This window comes from Danio rerio, chromosome 10 (genome assembly GCF_049306965.1).
Source record: "Danio rerio strain Tuebingen ecotype United States chromosome 10, GRCz12tu, whole genome shotgun sequence".
Lineage (NCBI taxonomy): Eukaryota > Metazoa > Chordata > Actinopteri > Cypriniformes > Danionidae > Danio > Danio rerio.
Window position 1 is genome coordinate 49016740 of NC_133185.1, and position 25800 is coordinate 49042539.

At 34.3% G+C, this 25800-nt stretch overlaps 2 protein-coding genes across 5 annotated transcripts in view; both read right to left on the reverse strand.

Moving 5' to 3' along the window:
• cetn3 (centrin 3) overlaps positions 1 to 2587 on the reverse strand; it is a 47238-nt gene extending 44651 nt beyond the window's left edge. For all 4 annotated transcript variants that reach the window (XM_073913976.1, XM_073913974.1, XM_073913977.1 and 1 more), the window contains exon 1: positions 2457 to 2587. The gene's annotated coding sequence lies outside the window, so the exon portion shown is untranslated. The remainder of the gene's footprint in view (positions 1 to 2456) is intronic.
• Positions 2588 to 4847: 2260 nt separating this feature from the next.
• arrdc3b (arrestin domain containing 3b) lies at positions 4848 to 15594 on the reverse strand. Its single transcript, NM_001004605.1, is given in 8 exon segments — positions 4848 to 6341; positions 8813 to 8955; positions 9064 to 9220; positions 10709 to 10965; positions 11056 to 11158; positions 12493 to 12640; positions 12726 to 12807; positions 15165 to 15594. Coding segments are annotated over 8 exon segments (1239 nt in total). The 5' UTR covers positions 15445 to 15594; the 3' UTR covers positions 4848 to 6272.
• Between the last annotated feature and the right edge of the window lie 10206 nt (positions 15595 to 25800).

Genomic DNA, 25800 nt, shown 5'->3' on the forward strand with positions numbered 1-25800 from the left:
TATTTATTAATGTTAGTGTAAAGCTATACAGTATACCTGTATACTTCAGAACCTGTATACTACAAGTATACTACAGCATTTATTAGTTGAATATAGTTAATACTACAGTATGATACAGTATAGTATCATTCAAGACACTAAAGAAGTATAAATATGGACATACAAATACGAAAAGACACGATAGTATACTTTAGGATTCACCACAGTATATTATATATTACATACTAGAATTTTTCCATTATATTGATATTGATAAACTGTAGTAGTTTCCCAGAGATGGGTTGCGGCTGGAAGGGCATCCACTGCGTAAAAACTTGCTGGATAAGTTGGCGGTTCATTCCGCTGTGGCGACCCCGGATTAATAAAGGGACTAAGCCGACAAGAAAATGAATGAATGAATGAAACTGTAGTAGTATACTTTACAAGTTAGGCTACAAAAGTAAACTGTGTTAGCTATACTGCATCATGGTAGCCTAAATACTTTGTATACACCATTTAGAAAGAACTAGAACTAATAAAACAACACATTACTATACTACAGGCCAAGACATGACAATATTTGTATTTCAATTAATCAGTTGTGGTGATTTTATAGTTGCTATCGTACCACAACCAATCACTTAACATTTTCTGTACCACAATACACCACAGTATACCTGTATACTTCAGAACCTGTATACTACAAGTATACTACAGCATATATTAGTTGACTATAGTTAATACTACAGTATGATACAGTATAGTATCATTCAAAACACTATAAAAGCACAAGTATAGACATACACATACGAAAAGACACAATAGTATCCTTTAGAATTCACCACAGTATATTATATTATACTACATTTTACAGTTATATTATGAATTTATAAACTGTAGTAGTATTCTTTACAAGTTAGACTACAAAAGTAAACTGTGGAAGCTGTATCATGGTAGCCTAAATACTGTGTATACGCCATATAGAAAGCACTAGAACTAATAAAACAACACATTACTATACTACAGGCCAGGCCAAGACATGACAATATTTGTATTTCAATTAATCAGTTGTGGTGATTTTATAGTTGCTATCGTACCACAACAACCAATAACTTAACATTTTCTGTACTACAATACACCTCAGTTTACCTTCAGAACCTGTATACTTCAAGTATACTACAGCATTTATTAGTTGACTATAGTTAATATTACAGTATGATACAGTATAGTATCATTCAAAACACTATAAAAGCACAAGTATGGACATACACATAAGAATAGACACAATAGTATACTTTAGGATTCACCACAGTATATTATATTATACTACATTTTCCAGCTATATTATGAATTTATAAACTGTAGTAGTATACTTTACAAGTTAGACTACAAAAGTAAACTGTGGAAGCTGTATCATGGTAGCCTAAATACTGTGTATACGCCATATAAAAAGAACTAGAACTAATAAAACAACAGATTACTATACTACAGGCCAAGACATGACAATATTTGTATTTCAATTAATCAGTTGTGGTGATTTTATATTTGCTATCGTACCACAACAACCAATAACTTAACATTTTCTGTACTACAATACACCTCAGTTTACCTTCAGAACCTGTATACTTCAAGTATACTACAGCATTTATTAGTTGACTATAGTTAATACTACAATATGATACAGTATAGTATCATTCAAAACACTATAAAAGAACAAGTATAGACATACACATAAGAAAAGACACGATAGTATACTTTAGGATTCACCACAGTATATTATAAATTATAAACTACATTTTACGGCTATATTGATATTGATAAACTGTAGTAGTATACTTTGAAAATTAGACTACAAAAGTAAACTGTGGTAGCTCTACTGTATCATGGTAGCCTAAATACTTTGTATGCACCATATAGAAAGAACTAGAACTAATAAAACAACACATTACTATACTACAGGCCAAAACATGAAAATATTTGTATTTCAATTAATCAGTTGTGGTGATTTTATAGTTGCTATCGTACCCAAACCAATCAATTAACATTTTCTGTACTACAATACACCACAGTATACCTGTATACTTTAGACTATAGTTATTAGTTGACTATAGTTATTACTACAGTATGATACTTCAATTAATCTATTGTGATTATTCTATAGATACTATGGTAACACAACAACCACAGCAATATAATGACTTTTCTACAATATACCATACACCACAGTTTACCTGTAGTAAAATACTAAAGTATACTACAATATTTATTAATATTTTATCAGCTCACATGCTGTAGCATTCAATAAAAGTTGTAAAAACTATAATACACCACTATAGCATTGCTCAAAATCACTACAGTACAGTTCTATAAAATACGCTAGTGTTTCTTCATGTGCGTTTTCCACTTCACTAGTGAGCTGAAGAGATCCAGGTTTATCCCTGACCAGCGGAGGGAAACTAGGTTAGTGGTTCACTTACAGCTCTTGGGAGCGAACATCTGCTGCGCTTGAGTCTGGGAAGAGGAGTGGAAAATCTGAAGCGTCTCTGGTGTGCAGAAACAAGCGGCTCCTTGTGTTCGTGGTCCTTAAACGGCCCGTCTGCAGGAATGCAAAGAGGACGGAGAGGAAAAGACATTTCCTTCGAACGGAAGTGAAACTTTGCGATGATGAAGCACAATCACGGACATCTACACACATGAAAAAACACCATATAACGTTACTTTTGGGTTTCACCACGGTAAATTTTAGTACGTTACATTATTTACTACATCTTACCGCTTATGAATTGACGAACGTTAGTAGTATAAAGTTACTTTACAACTTAGGATACAAACTGTACAGCTATTGTTAGAAGAATAACGTCACATCAAATAGAAAGACCTAGAAATAATATAGCAAGCGATTACTAGCCTACTACATCCAAAAACATGACAATTGATCAATTTAGCAGATATAATCAGCACAATATGCGAGTTTAGTTTGATTTGGCGGCTTTACGTTCTGTCTACATTCCAATATGGCGGCCCGACGTGAACAAATGCAAAATGTAAACACCATTTGATAAAAACAGTAGCCTAATAATGCTAAGTACTAGTAAAGTGTATTACAACTCTTTGTTAATGAGTGCTTCAGGGTAGTATTAACTATAGTGGAATGATTCTGTAGTAACCTTTAATACAGTAACTGTGGTGTATTGTATCCTGCTGAAAAATCCAGCTTAAACCAGCCTAGGCTGGTTGGCTGGTTTTAGCTAGTCGGCCAGCCTGGTTTTAGAGAGGTTTTGGCCACTTCTAGGCTGGTTTCCTGCATTTCCAGCCTGGTTTTAGCTGGACAGGTTGGGAGCCCTGCTAAAAAAATCCAGCTTAAACCAGCCTAAGCTGGTTTTAGCTGGTTGACCAGGCTGGTTTTAGAGGGGTTTTGGCCATTTCCAGGCTGGTTTCCAGCCATTTCCAGCCTGGTCTTAGCTGGTCAGGCTGGAAAATGACCAGCTAAAACCAGCTTGACCAGCCTGCTTTAGGCTGGACACAGCTGGTTTTAGCTGGTCGTCTCCCAGCCTGACCAGCTAAGAACAGGCTGGAAATAGCTGGAATTCAGCCTGGAAATGGCCAAAACCCCTCTAAAACCAGCCTGGTCAACCAGCTAAATCCAGCCAACCAGATTATGCTGGATTAAGCTGGATTTTTCAGCGGGGAGATGACCAAACCAGCTTGACCAGCCTAGCCAGGCTGGGAGCCCAGCCAAAACCAGCTATGTCCAGCTTAAACCAGGATGTTCAAGCTGGTTTTAGATGGTTTTAGCTAGTCACTTTCCTGGAAACCAGCCCGGAAGTGGCCAAAACCCCTCTAAAACCAGGCTGGATGACCAGCTAAAACCAGCCAAACATCCTAGACTAGTTTAAACTGGATTTTTTTAGCAGGTATACCTGTAGAAAACTACAGTGGGTCATTGTTGAAGTGTAGTTGTTGTATTACCATAGCATAAAAATCCTTCATTCGATTTTCCTTCAGCTTAGTCCATTTATTCATCAGGGGTCGCCACAGCGGAATGAACCAACACAAACAAGAACATGCAAACTCCACACAGAAACACCAACTGACCCAGCCGGGACTCGAACCAGTGACCTTCTTCCTGTGAGGTGACAGTGCTAACCACTGAGCCACAGTGTCATATGGTTAAAACACTCTAATATTTACTATAAATGACTATAGTTGGTGGGCGATGCGGTGGAGCACTGGGTAGCTCTGTTCTAGGCGCTGGTTCAAGCCTTGGCTGGGTCGGTTGGCATTTCTGTGTTGAGTTTGCATGTTCTCTCCATGTTGGTGTCCAAAGACATGCAGTATAGGTGAATTAGGTATGCTAAAATTTACCATAGTGTATGTGAGGGAATGAGTGTGTATGGATGTTTCCCAGTGATGGGTTGCGACTGGAAGGGCATCCGCTATGTAAAACATGCTGGATAAGTTGGCGGTTCATTCCGCTGTGGTGACCCCAGATTAATAAAGGGACTAAGCCGAAAAGAAAAGGAATGGATGAGTACTATAGTATTAGTAGGCCTATTTTTCATGTAGGGGCAAGTGACAACTTGCACAAGTCTGCAAAATAAACTGCTTAAAGATTTTGCCTGAGGATATTCAACCAACATGTTTTACATTTACACCTTCAGGTCACAACTCTAGACACGCTACAGCACATGATGTAACCACCATGTCTGGGTTTTTTGTATTTTTTACTAGCGTTAAGCAAGTGGGATGATAATATATAAGTAATCATGATGGTTTGTCTGAACATGCAGAAACACTGTTTGCCAAATGTGTCTTCGTCTTTTTGTATAAAAATGAATGTTTTTGATGCAAGGAACGCAAAACTGCTGTTTAATTGTATCAAATGGCATGTTTATTTAAACATGTTGGAGCAAAAACAGACAAAATGTTCATTTTTTTTGCTGTGAGACAACATAGATGACTTACAAAATGGTACAAAAGTTAGAAACAAGCCAAGAATACAAAACTATGTGGAAACACACTGAAAACACAGTGGATATTGCACCATTCTCATGTTAAAATTCACACCCATCAAGCCCTGAAATGGAAAAAAGGAAGCCATTTTTAATAGCTCTGCCTGTCTGAAGAGCAGCGTTGCTTCCGGTATGCAGTATGCATGATATATATCTAGTCTCTGTGAGGGTTATTTATTTCCCTGGAAGTGCACGTTTGAGAATGTTCTCAGAGTATCTTAAAACAAAAGTGACAACTTTCATCAGTGAATCAAGCACAAACATCAATACAAAGATGCATACAGTTCACAAAAAGTCCCTTTTTACAATAGGCAAATATCAGCAGAGCGCACAAATTCAGCCTTAAACTCTGAAAACACAAACATGGATTTGCATCAAGGCCACAATGATGGTTTTATTCATTCAGAAGCGTAGCTAGTGATTCTAGTTTGTTAACAGTGTGTTTATGTAAACAAACATATCTAAATCACACGTAAACGTCAGACATATTAGCCAAGCTTCCAACACTTTGAATGCAATTGGTGAAAAGTGCTTGTTGTCGTCAAACAAAAACAGATCAAAAGCCATTAGGTCAAAGACATTGCGAGTCTAGTTGGCTCATCCAAGAGTCCTGGAGTGCAGCTTTCTGCATATTTTTGTAACAGCGAGAGCTGGAGGACTGATTCAGGAATGTCTTGCATCTCGATGAGCGTCCTCAGTTAATGGTCTCTCTTCTTTCGCCACTTGAATTGGTACCAAGTGCCGTTTTTGATGCTTTCGCAGTTTCTTTCAAGCAAAAAGGCAACACGGCGTGTCAAAAATCCCACCAATAATCTTGCCATGTCCACATTTTTCAACATGCTCAAGTACGTTTTGAGAAAAATCAATGTGGTAAAGCCACTTCTCTTGCAAGAAACGATTGACAAAATGAAAACAACTGACAAAATGTTCTGCTGGAGTGGATGCAGGATGCACGGGGGTTATTTGTTGCTCTTGGTACCATTAAATCACATCCAAATTTACTCTTGCATTTGGACCGTGTTCTCTTTAACGCATCTCAGTGTCAAGGGCACAGTTTTACTCCGACTATTCCTGTCTGCACGCCCTGATCACCGGCGATGGAGAGGGAAGGGTCAATCAAGATCTTCAGCAGCTTTTTTGACTCGACCCAGATTGGGAGTGTTTCCATCTGTGTTATCAGAATGGCAGCTCGCATCTCCTCATGGAGGAAGAACAAACCTCGGGTGGAGGTTTGTGGAGATTTTTGATCCCTGACTGCGCTGGTCAGGCGTGGTCACTCCTTCAGCGGGATGGACAATTGTCTGGTCGTCTGTCCATCGATCCGCACACATAATCAGGATGGGGATCAACCTATCAGGGAAAAAGAAAAATGTTTAATGATAAAGGAATTTAAATGGGTTAGCAATAAACTATGATGAATGCCAGATATGTTTGGTTATACACAGATACTGGCCGATAAATGCTATTTTTAAAGTTATTGTTAGGCTTATATGGAATCTGAATGTGCAGATTTTTTTAGCACGTCATTAACTGTAAATGCCTGATATATCGGTGGACATCGGCCGATATATCGGCTGATAATTGCTATTTTTAATGTTTTGTTAGGCCCACATGGAATCTGAGCACGCAGGTTTTTTAGCTTATCGTTGAATATATTAATCTACTTGTGTAAATGTATATTTATTCAGTTTTTATATTTAAATTTCAGGAATTGTTTTAACTAATATGCAAATGTTTATATGATTTGTCTACAATATAGTTTGTAAAAGTTGCCTTTTAGTTGACATATTATATGAGAGATTATTTGTTTATCAAACAATTGGATCTAATTGGATTTGCACAGCAAACCTTAAATAAAAGGTAAAAAGTTTAAAGTTTTTATTCAATGTTTTAAGGTTTGAGTCACTCCCAAAATCATTCTGCACAAAAACACCCAAAAGTTTCAGCAGATTGTGTCTGGGTCTAGTTATCATTATCACTGAAAACAATAAAATTAGGCTGATATCTACATAAACTATGTATTATTTTCGCTGGTTGAACCACTTCACATGCTTGTTTACTGGTACTTTTAAAAATTATTTGTCAAATATTTTGATTTTGGTTAAGTTCGGTTAAGATTTTGGTTAAGTGGCCATAGAAAAGAATTGGTTTTAAAAAAAAATCGGTTGTACACTTTTGTTTGCCTTTTAATTTTGCAAATATGCAGAACAATTCTTAATATTTATAGTTACCGGTTAATATATCGATTATCTGCCAAATCTATAGAGTCATGCAGAAAAATTTAAATGATTTACAGTTATTGGCTAATATATCGGTTATTCAGTTGTTATTATTATATCCATATCTAAAGAGACATGCAGAAAAATGAATTTAAAAAATTATATTCATCAGCAAATATATTGGTCATCTTACAAATCTAAAGAGCCATGCAGAAAAAATATTAATATTTTATTATTAATTTTTAATATGTATCGGCTAATATATCGGTCATCGGCCAAATCTAAAGAGTCATGCAGAAAATTTTAAATATTTATATTTATGGGCTAATATGTTTGTTACTTGGCAAATTTAAAGAGTCATGCATAATCAGGCAAAAATTATAAATATTTATGTTTTTAGGCTAATATATTGGTTTTCGGCCAAATTTAAAGAGTCATGCAGAAAATTATATATATATAATTGTGTGTGTGTGTGTGTGTATGTGTATGTGTGTGTGTGTGTGTGTGTGTGTGTGTGTGTGTATATTTATCAGCTAATATATCGGTTAATATATCAGCTAATATATCGGTTATCGGCCTAATCTAAAGAGCTATCAGTATCTGCCAAAATTCCATGTTGGTGCATCCTTAATATAAAGTATGAGATCTAGAAACTCAACGCACCTCAGAATACAGAGTTATCTGTTATTCGGTTGTTATTATTATATCCAAATCTAAAGAGACATGCAGAAAAAAGAAAAAAAAAATGATATTCATCAGCAAATATATTGGTCATCGGCCAAATCTAAAGAGCCATGCAGAAAAATTCATATTTATATGTATCGGATAATATATCGGTCATCTGCCAAATCTAAAGAGTCATGCAGAAAATTTTAAATATTTATATTTATCGGCTAATATATTTGTTACTTGGCAAATTTTAAGAGTTTTTAATAAGTATTTTATATAGATAGATAGATAGATAGATAGATAGATAGATAGATAGATAGATAGATAGATAGTTATTTATCAGCTAATATATCGGTTAATATAATCGGTTATCGGCCAAATCTAAAGAGTTATCAGTATCTGCCAAAATTCCATGTTGGTGCAACTTTAATATAGAGTATGAGGTCTAGAAACTCAACGGACCTCAGAATACAGAGTTATCTGTTATTCGGTTGTTATTATTATATCCAAATCTAAAGAGACATGCAGAAAAAAGAAAAAAAAATTATATTCATCAGCAAATATATTGGTCATCTTACAAATCTAAAGAGCCATGCAGAAAAATTCATATTTATTTGTATCGGCTAATATATCGGTCATCGGCCAAATCTAAAAAGTCATGCAGAAAATTAAATATTTATCGGCTAATATATTTGTTACTTGGCAAATTAAGAGTTTTTAATAAGTATTTTATATATTTAGATAGATAGATATATTAGATAGATTAGATTAGATAGATAGATATTTATCAGCTAATATATCGGTTAATATATCAGCTAATATATCGGCTAATATATCGGTTATCGGCCAAATCTAAAGAGCTATCAGTATCTGCCAAAATTTCATGTTAGTGCATTCTTAATATGAAGTATGAGGTCTAGAAACTCAACGCACCTCAGAATACAGAGGAGGAGGCTGGAAGCGAAACTCGTGAATGTAAGCATACAGTGGTCCTTCAATCTCATCTCTAACCGCTGGGAGATCAGAGCTGCATTGTCGCTCCTCGTCACTGATGATTTCAGAGTAACTTGGTGGAGCTGGAAAAATTGAGAAGAAAGCCAATATTAGAGCAGAAACAAACCATTAAAAGCTTACTGTTTACAGAACGTGTTGTGTAGAGTTTTCAAAAACAATTAGTGCCGTACCTTCGGGTCTTTCAGGCAATCCCAACCAGCTCATAGCCATGCTGCACTGACTGCTGACGGATGATGTTCTGCTGCCGAAAGAGTGCAGAGGAATGGTGCCGATGACCAGCGGCAGGTTTAGGGTCAGGTTTACAGCTCGAGGGATGTCCACATACACCTGATGAGAAATGAGAGGTTAGCTGCATTGTAGACATCATGGATCAGTGAAGGAAATTAGAGCTGCACAATATATCGAAACAGTATCGGTAGCTTGATAATAATATATGCAATATCTGTTTCACATAGAGGTGCAATAAATTACATTTCTTATTCATGCATAGGTTACTGATCCAAATTTAATCAATCAGATATTTAGGATATCTATCTTTAGCCCCCCCTCCCCGGTAGGCGCTGTTCTGCTTTTCACTAGAAAGGCCCATAAATGAACACTAATGGCAGGAGTCAAAATGAGTTACGAAAATAATGACAGCCAATCAAGAGACAGAATACTTGCAGGTTTGCTGTCATTCATAGTATTTTGAAGACTAAATGTTTGCACCTTGATATAGTTTTTTTGCCTAATTAGATTTAATTAAATCAGAAACATATTGATTATGTTTTAGTATTATCATTACTTTAAAAAAATGTAATAAAAACAGTAGGAATGCACTATATTTGGTATTTTTTTAGCTGAAAGACAAAAAAAAATAGCCAAGATTATGAGCCGAAAAACTCGTTCACTGTCAATAAAATGTGGTTATTCAACTGGCTTTTTTGACATTAGTATAATTTAGGTCAGTTCAATTTAAAAATTCTTACAAAATTACTTTATGTTATTCAATACAATAACAAATAATTGCCACAAAGCTTTTTTGGTTACGGTTTTTAACCAAGTGCATTTAGAATTTCCGTCTTCAGCTCAGAACTTTCATTTCGGAGCATCCTCAATTTATAGTACTTTAACTAGTGCTGGGCAAAGATTGATCATATCCGAAATAAAAGTTTGTTTTGACATAAGGTTTGAGTGTATTTAATATATATATAACAAAGAGGCTAAAGACCTCTAACAAAGAGGCTAAAGACCATGGCCTTTAGGAGTGAGGTTTACCTGCACAGCACCAACTAGCTGGCCTCCGTTACATATATATATAAATATAAATATATAAATATAAATATATATATATATATATATATATATATATATATATATATATATATATATATATATATATATATATAAATAAAATAAAAAAATATATATATATAAAAAAAAAAAAATATATATATATATATAAAAAAAAAAATATATATATATATATATATATATATATATATATATATATATATATATATAYATATATATATATATATATATATATATATATATATATATATAGTTGAAATGTTGTATAAACGCAATATCACACTCGTAGCAGTCATAAAAACAAAGTCTAAATGTTAGCATCCTGATAAAATGTTTTTTAAGCCTGAATAAAATCTACCACTCGTTTATTTTACTATGGTCATTAAATAAAAATTTACAAATAACCAATAAAAATAGCATTTCCCAATGCAAATCTGCAAAAATATCTCTAAAAATAATACTGTTGCATTAGTAAACCCAGTATCGTGCAGGCCTGACCCGAGTATGACCTTGTAGACTCACCATGAGCGAATACTCCACATGGATGATGCTGCAGTCCAGAATAGATGGTGATATTGGTGGGATCTTCAGCATTTTTCCATCCCACGTCTCAGTTTTTCCCGAATGGAGAGGATCTCCGCGCAGGTTAGCGATGAGCTGCTTGATCTCCTTAACCTTCCCTTTGGCGAAGAAGGTCTGGGTTTGGTAAAGAGCTGCTTTTGGCACGACCACGCGGGAAGAGCAGTTTTCAATCTCCGCGAAGATCTGGATGGTCTCTCCTGCAAACAAAGCCAAGCATGTTCACTCAATCTGAACAAGTGTCACAAATTAAAAATGCTTTTAAAGATAAGCTGTCTTCATTATCTTACCTGGAGTGTAGCCCTTCCTCTCGATTTTGGCACTTAGTGATACGGGTCCTGAGGTGCAAAACCAGCAGCAAAGAGTTTTATCCTTTGTGCCAGCTTGGGGAGACTGTGGAGGAGGCAGGCAATAATTTAGACACCAGCTTTTATTACACATACTACACATAAATATACAAAAGACATACATTTACACATATACAGCATAAATATATATAATTTGTATTACGTATATCAATATAACCAAATATCTTATACAGTACATTCATGCATATATTTGTATACACAAAAATATACACAGTGCGCACTAATATTTAGTTTGTAAATATTAGCTTTTATTTTGTATGTGATTATATAATCAGCACTAATATATAAACACATATACATATATATCCAAGTGTGCTTAAATTAAACAGCTCATCATTATCGGTTCTATTAAACATCAAATTTTATCAAGTTTATCTGACATAATTAAGACCAATATGAAAAATACTTTAGTGATTCAATGTAAATAATCACTATACTATAATTAAGTGTATATTATGGCATTCAGAACTGTAGTTTTACTACAGTAAACTGTGATGTATCATACTAAAATACATCCAATTTTTACTTTATTTGTCATTTGTTTATATTACTATATTTGCTGTGTTACCATAGCTACTATAGAATCAAAGCAAAAGATTGATTTGTTTATATTATTATAGTCGTTGTGTTACCATAGCAACTATAGGATCCCCACAGATTAATTTATTTATATTACGTTAGTTGTTGTGTTGCCATAGCAACTATAGAATCAAAGCAAAAGATTGATTTGTTTATATATACTAGTTCGTTGAGTTACCATAGCAACTATCGAATCACCACAGCAGATTCATTCGTTTATATAACTATACTTGTTGCGTTAACATAGCAACTATAGAATCAAATCAACAGATCAATTTGTTTATATTATAGCAACAATAGAATCACCACAACAGATTAATTTGTTTATAATACTAAAGTTGTTGTGTTACCATAGAAACTATAGAATCAAAGCAACAGATCAATTTGTATATATTGCTGCAGTCGTTGTTGCCATAGCAACTATAGAATCACCACAGCAGATTCCTTTGTTTATATTACTATAGTCGTTGTGCTACCATAGCAACTATAGAATCAAAGCAACAGGTGGATTTGTTTATGTTACTACAGTCATTGTGTTACCATAGCAACTATAGAATCACCACAACAGATTAACTGAACTACTTCACTACAGTATTACACTATGGTATTTGTCATATTGTATAACCATGCTATTTTAACCTAAATTAATAAACTGTGATAATGTGAAAACCGTTGAAGGCCTCTGAATTAATTTGAGCCTCTAAATATCACGCCACGGTTTGCGCAAATGTTTAGTTTTACACTAAAACACGATTAGGCATTAAAATGTTTCTGTCTTACCAGTAACAATGGTGTGTTGATGTCAATGTGCTCGAAGACGGTGAACTCTTTCTTGGTCTTCATGGGCAGAAGCCATTGCCTGTGAAGCTCTGCCTTCACCCAGTACCTAACGCTGCCATGTTTGCCTTCAAAAGACGTCGCCAAAGGCCTGAAAGGAGCCATGAAAAAATAATGTTAGCGTTTCAGTCATTATACATTATATATGTGTATATTCAGACAGCAGCGTTACTTACGTCTGGGGCAGTTCAAGGCTGAAGGGAAACTCGTGGCGGCCTGAGTGAAGAACGGTGAAGGCTTCATCGCAGCAGTCGTCATCTACAAGAAAAAAAGAATAAAATTTGGTATACCAATATATCATACCTTTACAAAATACCTAAAAGACTCCCAAACACAAGACAAACACCCCACAGTGTCATTATTTCCCTTGTTTCAAAACACAACCAATTCAATTCAATTCAATTCTTTATTTCTATAGCACTTTTACAATGTAAATGAGTTTTAAAACAGCTTAACATATGAGTTATTGTAAATTGAAACTGTGTCAGTCCATTTTCCAAGTGAAATAACTTTAAACATCATCATGATTAAATATGATATGAATTTTTGGCCTCAGCAATCAAGGACTGTACAGAAAAGTGTCTATATTTAAGCATATATATAAGTATAATCAATAAGTTAGTATTTCCTTTTTCTTGCCGTACTGTATTTATATTGTAAAATACAATGAGATTTAAGATTTAAGGTAGGATTTAGTCATTAATATCAGTCTAACACAAACGTTAGATTTTAACTGTAGCTTAAATGAAGTATACATATTATTAGATAACTATTAATTTTGAATAATGCAATTTATAACAAAAAATAAATTCAATAGTAGTATAGAAATTTAATTTAAAGTTAAATTTAATTTAAAAACAACCCAATCTTTGGTTAATGTTTGGTTTTTGTATTTATACACTGTAAAAAATTCTGGGTTCCACAAAATCAACTTGTGTTGGGACAATATAAAGCAATTAACTTATTAGTTTTTACTAATTTAAGTGGGTTGAACATAAAACAATTTAGTTGTCACAAAAAAACTCAAGAATTGTGTTGTTTCAGCTCATTTTAAAGAAGTGGTTTGATCAAATAGCAAAAAAAAAAAAATAATTCAGTTTTGAGTGTATGCAAATTACATTTTTAACTTAACAAACCATATTTGACCCAGTTACAACAATCCAACATTGTGTGCGTGTAATTTTTGTCACATTCTGTTAGTTCTCCTCCACCAACAAGACTGTTGTTTATAACTCTGGTCCCAAATAACATTCATAAACATGTTTTCATTCACATTTTTAAGAACAAGCATATGTAACATCTCTGTCCTTTATTTTATCGCCACCTCAGCATTTCCACAGCCTGCTGTAAATAACTGAGTCTGTCTGTGTGTCACTGAAGGCAGCCAGCAGCTAGAGAGGACCGGACTGAACCGGCGCGAGCAGCCGCTCTCAGCCGGATTTCCCCATGCATATATTACTAGGCGGCTGCTGATTGGCTGAGCCGAAATGTCTTTTCCTATTGAATACGCCCCCATAAGGAAGCCACATGTGTATTGCAGCGTGGTTTAAGCTTTGGGTTGAGGTGTAAAGAAGAAAATCAAAGACACGCTTAAAGAAATACAGACAAAGATGAAATGCAATTAAACTTATTTTATTACAGACACATACTTGATTACAGAAAATACATATTTTAACGTGATAGCTGTTACACAGTGTGTACATTCAATTCAGTTTGACAGGAGAAAACCAAAACACAATATGATTTCACTAAATAAGTTAAAATAAATCATTCAAACAATCCATTACTTGATTATAATGTGTATTTAAGTAAATACGATTAATTAAAGTAACGCGACAGCTTAAAAATGTCATGTTTGCCAACTTTTTATCAGTCTTGATATGCTGCGGATAAGTTGTTGCAGTCTTGACACTTCTGCAAAGATATGATATCACCGGGGGCACACGAGCACTTCCACCAATCAGAGAAGAGACAGGATTGCGCTCCGCCAATCCGCGAGCAGAGGCTCGGTCAGCACAACCCCCCTCTACACCAGTTTCTGAACAGGTTTAAACCGCTTCGAACAAAGACTACAAACTTACTAGAATCATCTATGAAAGAAACTATAACGCTAAAAACCAAACACGAACGCAACGATATGAATATAAAACAAGAGTAAACACGGTAACCGTGCACAGCAGACATCGAGGGAAAATGTTTAAAGTTAAACGGTAGTTTTGGACAGGAGGGTATGCAGTATATAGGTTGGTGTTTTATAACAAACAAACGCGTATAAAACGATGGTAAATCCAGATTAAGCTACTTTAAACAATTAATTTAAAATCTCATTCAGCATTTGTGTTTTTCTTCACGTACTTAAGGTTTCAAATGAAATATTAGACTAACTATTATTGTAAATGAGCAACTATTATTGGCTATCAACATATTAATAAATGTTACAGTTTCTCATTTCACTAATGAGAGGTATATACATATATACACACACTAATATGTATATACATTGACAATTACAAGAGATAACATATAAACAATAGGAGCACACATCTGTCACTGCAGTCCCACACACATTAATACATACATATTATGACTACTTATTAATAATAAACACTCCTTACCTCTGTCATGTAATATAAGCACATCTCTGTGGTTTAAATACTCCACTTCTTCGGTGAAATGCCGTGTATATGCCGTGTTAGATCCAGCACTGCGCGATTCCGTCCAGCGAACTTTCGCCAGTCCTTTTGCGTGGATGTTTAACGATCTAACGCGAATTTCTCCGGTGACTTCAACAATCACCCGACCTGAGACAAAGTCCCCACTGGCAAACACCGGGACATTGCTGTCATTGAGACAGTCGTAGCTGACAAAGAAGTTTTTCACCTTCCCGAGCACCATGATGAAGATCTTACTCAGCTGTAAGATAATTCAGAATAAAAACCCCGGCTGTTTTACTCATCTGTGAGGGTTGTTTTGCCGTGCAGAAAGGCTGCAGGCAGGTTATTTGCTATAGTTGCCTGCTGTTCATTGAGTTGTGCTGGAACTGCATGTGAAGATGCAGCGGTCTCTCTCTTGAGTTCTGCTTCTGACTCTGCTTTAATACCTCGTTTGGTGGAAAAACAAGCAGACTGCGCATGCGCAATCGATAAGACTTCTGCGGCTGCTGCTGGACTCTTCTTCCGCCTCTCAGAGGTCTATCAATCTTATTTTACTTTTGTACTGTCAATCCTTGAACAATAACAGAACGGCATTAATAACTTTGAAAATTACACAAAAAGACTGGGATAACAATCGATTTACATTCACAATCTACATTGATATTGCTAATAATAACAATACAAAAAAACTAGATAATTAAATACATTAATAATAATAATAATAATAGAAAACATTGATAATTAAATACAATAATAATAATAATAATAGAAAACATTTATAATTAAAAACATTAATCATAATAACAATACAAAAATATATGATTAAATAAATTAATATTAATACCAACGCAAAAAATAGATCAATCAATAAATAAATTAATAATAATAATAATAATATTAAAAACAATACAAAATAGATAATTAAATACATTAAAAATAATAACTGTATTTATTTTTTGTATTTGTATTATTATTATTAATGTATTTATTGATTTTTTATTTTTGTATAAAAATATGAAATCATTAAATACATCAATAATAATAATAATACAATTACAAAAAATAAATAGATAAATACAGTAATAATAATCACAATACCAAAAATAGATAACAGATTAATATTATTAACAATACAAAAATAGATAATTAAATACATTAAAAATAATAATACAAAAATATATATTTTAATACAATAATGATAATAACAATAAAAAATTAAATAGTTAAATACATTAATAATAACATTAACAAAAATAAGTAATTAATAAATAAATGCTATGAAAAATAATACAAAAATAGAGATTTTAGTACGTTAATAATAATAATACAAAGAACTTCAACAAAATCATTAAATAGATTGATAATAATAATAACAATACAAAAATATATAATTAAATACATTAATAATAATACCAATGCAAAAAATGGATCAGTAAATACATTAATAATATTAACAATGCAAAAGATAGATCATTAAATACATTCATAATAAAACCAATACATAATATACAATTTAATAGATGAATATTAATAACAATATAAAAAATATACATTTATAATAATACGAATAATACAGAAATAGACAATTAAATACATTCATAATAATAACAATGCAAAAAATAGATAATTAAAAGCATTAAAATAATAATAATAAAACTCAAAAATATATATACATTTTAATACATTAATAATAATAATAACACAAAAATATACAGTTAAATACAGTAATAATAATAACAATGCCAAAAATAGATAATTGATTAATATTAATAATAATACAAAAAAAACATATTTTAGTGCATTCATAATTTTAACAATACAAAAATAGATCATTAAATACATTAATAGTAATAACAGAACAGAAAATTAAATAAATAAAATAAAATAACTAAAAACATTTATACAAATAAAATGCAGTTTATCAGTTTACTGTATTTAAGTATGCTGGAGCATTCGTAAACAAAAGCAAAACTCTGAATGGGTGATGATAAAAAATTGTATTATATATTAGTATTACACTTACACAAGCACACACAGACATAAACTGACATACACACAGGATCACCCATTTTAAGAGTTTTACACACACACACATATATATATATATATAATTCCCCTATAGCGCATGTGTTTGGACTATGGGGAAACCTGAGCACCCGGAGAAAACCCACGCCAACACGGGGAGAACATGCAAACTCCACATGTCAACTGACCAAACACACAGTTGGCACTTCACATGCCAACTGACCCAGCCAGGACTTGAACCAGTGACCTTCTTACTGCGAGGCCACAGTGCTAACCACTGAGCCACCGTGTCGAAATAATTCTTGAGTAAATGAAATGTAATCACATGCATGAAATCAGGCTTCCTAATGTATTTTTGTCTGCTTACTTTATCCTCAAAGTCTTGGTTGTAATTTAAAGTTCAGTTTTTGTTTCAGGGTTTTGCAGAGCATATTTTTCTCCCGGTGTCTCTTCACTGCCACCTGCCTTTTAAATGTTGTTATTGCATATGTGATAACATACATGGCAAATTGTAGGTCACTTAAACTACAGTAACCAAACACATTCATTCATTTCCCCTCGGCTTAGTCTCTTTATTCATCACAGGTCACTACAGCGCAATGAACCGCCAACTTATCCAGGATGTGTTTTACACAGGGGATACCCTTCCAGCTGCAACCCAGTTCTAGGAAACACCCATACACCCAACTCATACGCTAGTCAGTTTAGTTCATCAGTTCCCCTATAGCGCATGTGTTTGGACTGTGGGGGAAACACGGGGAGGACATGCAAACTCTACATGACCCTACACATAGTTAGCACTCCACAACTGACCCAACCCGGACTTAAACCAGCGACCTTCTAGCTGTGAGGCCACAGTGCTAACCACTGAGCCACCGTGTCGCCCCTTATGTGAAACATTTCATGCATGATATCAGGCTTTCTGATATATTTTTGTCTGCCTACTTTATCCACTAAGTGATGGTCATTTTGTTTCAGTGAAGTTTGGAGTTAATATGTTCTTCCTGTGTCTCTTCACTGCCACCTGCCTGTTAAATGTGGTTATTGCATACAATAACATACAGTGTGAAATAATCTTAACCACTTACACTCTGCTGCTATTTTGGTATTTCCGCCTGGATTTTGCCTACCCAAATTTAAGAGCTTCCCAAATCCACATGCAGAGGTGTAAATGCAAAAATTTGGTATAATTTTAAAGAAAACCCTTTGCATTTTCATAAACACTATTGAAAGTGTTTAAAATAACTGTATATGTCATCTGTGTTGTAATAAACAACTAAAAAAGAGGCGCTTTTTGTATTTTTTTTAATAAACTCATATTTGAAAGTGTCTCTTTTAGGTTGTGTGTGGTCTAGCGTGCTGTAATTAATGTTGGTGGTTCCTGCACATGTCTGTAATCATAGGAAAACAGAAAAATGTCTCCACCATAATCTATGCAAAAGTTATTGTATTCCAACTGATGAGAGGTGCTGTACAAGCCACAGGGAGCGATCATTGCTTTCATATTTCACTATTCTTTTGTTTGATCAAACATAATTCACTGTGTTTGGAGCACGTCAGACATATAAAAGGATTACTTATGCACATCACCTCAAAAACAGAGGAGAATGGCCCTGAAGCGCACAGCATAAGGTAAGAGATGACAGCTGTCTGTGCTATCTGGGGCTGCTTATTGATCATAAATGTATTGTTTACATTTCTGCACTATATAAACATCACAATTCATTCAACAACTGTTTGGCATATGAATATAATTCAGTAAAAAGAATGCTAGAACTGTATGAGCACCGGCAAGAGCTTCCATTTGAGCTATAACTTGTACATGTGTCATATAAAAAATATGAAAATGAATCAATGTAAAATACACAGCTTAGGTATCCAAAATACTGTGTATTTAAGTGTAAATAACTTTTATATAGTAGAATAAAAACCAAAGTGATGCATGTGTGCATAAAATATAGATTCTACACTTTCAAACGAAACCACTTACGGGGGTCTGGTGCAACGCTAGCCCTTTAAATCTGAAAGCGAAAGTCGATGACGTCACGGACCCGGTACCGGTAAGTGGTTAATCAGCAATTTTCCGTATTTTGTGATTCATGTTTTTATTTACTCGTTGTTATTTATGCTTTTAAGTTGCGTTATGGGATATTGATCTTTGTTACAACAGCATTTAACCTTGAAAAGTTAAAAAAGTGACTTTTATTAACATTTTTAATGTTGGTGTTGTATATATTACGCTACAAAAAAGCTTTAAATTAACTGCCATTTTCTGTTTTACTATTTAGATATTATTTCTTATTCATGATATCATTATTTCAAGCTACTAAAATGTCAATAAAACTCACTTTGTTAAACTGGAGAGTTGAATTTTCAACATCAAAAATCGACAGGGCAGAGATCAACATCCCATAATGGAATTCACAACAGTAAATAAACACAAAACACTTGTGAAACTGTTCATTAATGAAGATAAGAAGGGATGACATCTATGTAGAATTAAAAAGTAAGAGACAAATAAAAATGTATGTGGTAAAAGCAGAAAGGAAGAAGTTATATTAACTGGATTGTCCTGGCTGGCTCAGTTGGCATTACTGTGTGGAGTTTGCATGTTCTCCCAGTGTTGGCGTGGGTTTTCTCCGGGTGCTCCGGTTTCCCCCACAGTCTAAACACATGTGGTATAGATGAATTGGGTAGGCTAAATTTTCCATAGTGTATGAGTGTGAATGGGTGTGTATGGATGTTTCCCAGTGATGGGTTGCAGGTGGAAGGGCATCCGCTGCGTGAAACATGTGCTAGATAAATTGGCGGTTCATTCCGCTGTGGTGACCCCAGATTAATAAAGGGACTAAGCCAGAAAGAAAATGAATGAATGAATGAAATTGTCAGTGGTGTATGAGTCTGTGTGAATGGGTGTGTGTGGATGTTTCCCAGGGATGGGATGCAGCTAGAAGGGAACCCGCTGTGTTAAACATATGCTTTATAAGTTGGCGGTTCATTATGCTGAGGCAACCTCTAAGTAAGCGGAAAAGAAAATGAATGAATGAATGAATGAATGAATGAATGAATGAATGCAAGTTGGCGGTTCATTCCGCTGTGGCAACCTCAGATTAATAACGGGACTAAGTTGAAAAGAAAATGAATGAATGAAAGTTGGTGGGTCATTCCGCTGTGGCAACCTCAGATTAATAACTAGACTAAGCTGAAAATAAAATGAATGAATGAATTAATGAATGTTGGCAGTTCATTCCGCTGTGACAACCTCAGATTAATAACTAGACTAAGCTGAAAAAATGAATGAATGAAAGAAAGTTGCCGGTTCATTCCACTGTGGCAACCTCAGATTAATAATGGGACCAAGCTGAAAGGAAATGAATGGATGAATGAAAGTTGGCGGTTCATTCCGCTGTGGCAACCTCAGATTAATAACTGGGCTAAGCAGAAAAGAAAATGAATGAATGAATGAATGAATGAATGAAATTGTCAGTGGTGTATGAGTCTGTGTGAATGGGTGTGTGTGGATGTTTCCCAGGGATGGGATGCAGATAGAAGGGAACCCGCTGTGTTAAACATATGCTTTATAAGTTGGCGGTTCATTACGCTGAGGCAACCTCTAACTAAGCGGAAAAGAAAATGAATGAATGAATGAATGCAAGTTGGCGGTTCATTCCGCTGTGGCAACCTCAGATTAATAACGGGACTAAGTTGAAAAGAAAATGAATGAATGAAAGTTGGGGGTTCATTCCACTGTGGCAACCTCAGATTAATAACTAGACTAAGCTGAAAAAAATGAATGTATGAAAGAAAGTTGCCAGTTCATTCCACTGTGGCAACCTCAGATTAATAACGGGACCAAGCTAAAAGGAAATTAATGAATGAATGAAAGTTGGTGGTTCATTCCGCTGTGGCAACCTCAGATTAATAACGGGAATAAGCTGAAAGGAAATGAATGAATGAATGAAAGTTGGTGGTTCATTCCGCTGTGGCAACCTCAGATTAAAAACTGGACTAAGCTAAAAAGAAAATGAATGAATGAATGAATGAAAGTTGGTGGTTCATTCCGCTGTGGCAACCTCAGATTAATAACGGGACTAAGCTGAAAAGAAAATGAATAAATGAATGAATGTAAGTTGGCGGTTTATTCCGCTGAGACAGCCTCAGATTAATAACTGGGCAAAGCTGAAAAGAAAATGAATGGATGAATGAATGAATGAATGAATGCAAGTTGGCGGTTCATTCCGCTGTGGCAACCTCAGATTAATACCGGGAGTAAGTTGAAAAGAAAATGAATAAATGAATGAATGAAAGTTGGTGGTTCATTCCGCTGTGGCAACCTCAGATTAATAACTGGACTAAGCTGAAAAGAAAATGAATGAATGAATGAATGAATGAATGCAAGTTGGCGGTTCATTCCTCTGTGACAACCTCAGACTAATAACTGGACTAAGCTGAAAAAAAAATTAAGGAATGAAAGAAAGTTGGCGGTTCATTCCGCTGTGTCAACCTCAGATTAATAACGGGACTAAGCTGCAAAGAAAATGAATGAATGAATGTTTAATTAGAATTAAATTAGTTGTAGTGTTTGAGTGTGTCTGGATGTGGGAGTGTATGTGTGTTGAAGCTGAAAGGGCATCCACTGTCGTACATATGTACATTTCATTCCGCTTTCCTGATGAATAAAGGGACTAAGCCGAGGGAAAATGAACAAATGAATCTTGAATGCGAGAAAATAGCACTGTTTTTGGGGTGAACAGTTGTTATTTGTCACATCCTCAGTATAAACAGCAGAGGGCAGCATTGCTCTATTCCAGAACTGAGAGACGCTGAATGTTTCAGCTCCAGCGTTGACCAAACTCACCGTTACTGTCCAGTAAGACTTTAATCATCTTATAATGAATAGTGTTTTTGGGTATCTGAGTTAACCTGCTAATTTTTCAAGCATTTTTTGTTACTTTATTTCTAATCACAGCACATATCTGTTGCACAAATGCAAAACAAGCATGATGAATTGTTCTGGATATTGAATTACATTTAATTTCTTTAGATTTTACAGCACAAACTCTGTCAGTCTGACTAGAAAGCTGCAGCATGGTGGATCTGCCTGCACTACTACAGAGCACATTATGTATGATTCTAACATTATAATCTTGTAAACAAATGCAACCAATCTTTATATTTACTTTTCAGTCTTAATTTATAAGTGTTTTATTACCTCACTAGATTAATAATTTTTGAGGAATTATTCAAAGGCACACATTTTGATGGTTATTTGTCGCCACCTATTGCCTTTACAACGCAAACGCATTACTAAAGATGCTTTTTAATGCTGATTTAAACTTTATTATATCAGTGTTTATATCTGAACTATAGCCTGTTATCATAGTACTTCTGTGAGTATTTGATTGATTGTTAGGCATAAATTCTAATACTGATTGAAAAGACTGAAGTCTGAGATAATCGATAGATTAATAGAGAGGGGTCTGACGGCAGACTCGGTGCAGATGCAATCTGAGGTGCAGCCAATGATTTTTAATGCACTTTCCTAACCCTACCACGAACAGTGACGTCACTAGCTCTACTGAGTGCATTGTGTCTGGCATTGCATCTCTGAGAGCTAGCTTGCATTATAAAGGCTGCATCCAGATTCTATGGCCGGCTTCTGGCAGATGCAGTCATAGAATAATCATGTGTGTTACGCACAAGCAAAAAAAATTTATTAAATAATTAATTAGTTAAAATAAAGAAAAAATAAAGTTAAACAATAAAATAAAAAAAATAATTAAAGTTAAAATACAATAAATAAAATTAAAAACAATCATATTGAATTTAATTACAATAAAATAAAATAATAATTACTTAAAAACAATCAAATAAAATTACAATAAAAAAAATACTTAATTTAATTTAATTAAATGCAAAAATATTTAAATTAAATTAAAACAGAAAATATTTTTTATTGAATTAAAAAAATTGAAGTTAAAAAACATTCAAATAAAATTTAAATTAAATTACAATAAAACAAATGTTAAAAATCATAAATAAAATTAAAATCGAATTCTAATGAAAAACAATGACATTTTATTGAATTAAAATAAAATAAATAAATGAAACAATCATTTAAGAATAATAAATAAAATTACATTAAAATAAATAATTAGAATTTAATTTAAGATAAGTAAATACAAAAATGTATTTGTTTTCTTTTCGGCTTAGTCCCTTTATTAATCCACGGTGGAATGAACCGCCAACTTATTCAGCACATGTTTTACGCCGCGGATGCCCTTCCAGCTGCAACCCATCTCTGGGAAATAAATACAAAAATAATTGAAATAAAACAGAATATATAATTTTATTGAAATAAAAACAATTAAGTTAAAAATCAATCAAATAATTTTTTATTACAATAAAATATAAAATAAATAAAAACAAAGAATTAAAATTAAAAATGATTAAATTTAATTAAATTTCAATAAAATGAAAAAATATAATTAATTATTAAATATAATTAAATATGATAAATTAAACGTAATAAAAGTCAGTTTAAAGTTTTCTAAATGAAATTGAAAACAGAATATTTGTTTGTGTTCAAATAAAAACAAAGTAAAAAAATCATATAAAATTTTAATTAAATTACAATAAAATTAAATAATATTTGATTTAATTAATAACATTTAAATGTAAAAAACAACTAAATTAAAACAGAATATATATTTTAATGAATTAAATACAATTTTTAATTACAATAAAATAAATAAATTAATAATAAAAAATATAATAAATTAAAAGTAATAAAACTCAGTTTACAGTTGTCTTATCAAAGTTCTTTACTTCATTTCATTAAAAAAAGAATTGTTACTTTTTTTTAATTGCTAAAAAAACAAAACACAACACCTTATTAATTTCCCTCAGTATAAAGACTCTGAAACGACTTCCACGAGTAACTGATTTCATTTCATCCTCGATTCATCATCAGTCAGTGTTTACAGCTCCACACAGAGCTTCATTCAGGCGAGTCCCGTCACACTGAAGCCACGGTCATGATGGAGATGACGGATCCAGTTTTCTGTATTTGGCTGAATGATCTTATCAATCTGGCCCTCAACAGCGGGACAGGTCTGCTCTCTTAGGGTCAGAGGTCACCGGCAGAGGTTAAAGGTCACGTTCGGTATTCAAATGAAACCTCCAAAACCCTCGTGGATACGGCGAGTTCCACTTTCATTATGCTGTTGACTCTTTAATGATGAGAGATGCTTATAGTTATCATCTGGACTTTATACTGTTCTCTGTGTGTGTGTGTGTGTGTGTGTGTGTGTGTTGTGTGTGTGTTGTGTGTTTGCATGCTGGTTTGTGTGTCCCTGTTTATGTGCATGCGAGTGTGTTTTTGAGTATGTGTGTGCGCATGTTAGTGTGTGTGAGTGTGTGTATGATTGTGTGTCTGTGTGTGTGTGTGTGTGTGTGCATTGTGCATGTGAGTGATTTTGAGTATTTATGTATGTGTGTGTGCGGATGTGTGAGCTTCTGTGTGTGTGTGTGCATGCTCGTTTGTGTGTATGTCCCTGTTTATGTGCATGCGAGTGGGATTTTGAGTATGTGTGTGCGCATGTTAGTGTGTGTGAGTGTGTGTATGATTGTGTGTGTGTGTGTGTGTGTGTGTGTGTTTGTGTGCATTGTGCATGTGAGTGATTTTGAGTATTTATGTATGTGTGTGTGTGGATGTGTGAGCTTGTGTGTGTGTGAGTTTGTGTGTGTGTGTGTGTGTGCATGTGTGCATATATGTGTATGTGCGCATGTGTGCATATATGTGCGCATGTCTGTGTGAGTGCGCATGACAGTGTGGGTGTGTGTGTGCAGTTTTGTGCATGGCTGTGTGTGGTGTCTGCATGTGTGTGTGTGTGCATGTTAGTTTGTTTGAGTGTATGTGTATGATTTTGTGTGCGTGTGTCTGTGCACATGTGAGTGTGCATTCCCATGTGTGTGTGTGTGATGTGAGTGTGTGTAACTCATTTTTAAGCATAAGTGGTTCTGTATGGGCTTGTGTGCGTGTGCTTGCATGTGTGTGCGCATGTGTGATGTGAGTGTTGTCAAATTGTTATTGAATGTGTGTGTATGTGTATGTGTAATTGTGTGTGTGTGTGTGTGTGTGTGTGCGCGCAGTTGTGTGATGTGAGTGTGTACAAGTTGTTTTTGAGTGTGTGAGTGTGTGTGTGAGTGTGTGTGTGTGTCTGTGTGTCTGTGTGTCTGTGTGTCTGTGTGTGTGTGTGTGTGAGTGTGTGTGTGTGTCTGTGTGTCTGTGTGTGTGTGTGTGTGTGTGTTGAAGAGGCATGATGTAATGTGAAGACTCCTCTGTTTCCCACACTTGCTCTGGGCTCCTGACAGCCTGGGAAACTGAAAGCTTCCATCTGTTCAGCAGGTCAGCAGAGGCTCCGGTGACCCCTGACACACACACACACACACACACACACACACACACACAGTAAACCTGAAGGAGCGGCTGCTGACAGAGTGGTAAACCCTACAGACCTGTTCTGTGTAATCTCATCTCGTCTCGATCTCATATTCTGCTGACAGATCC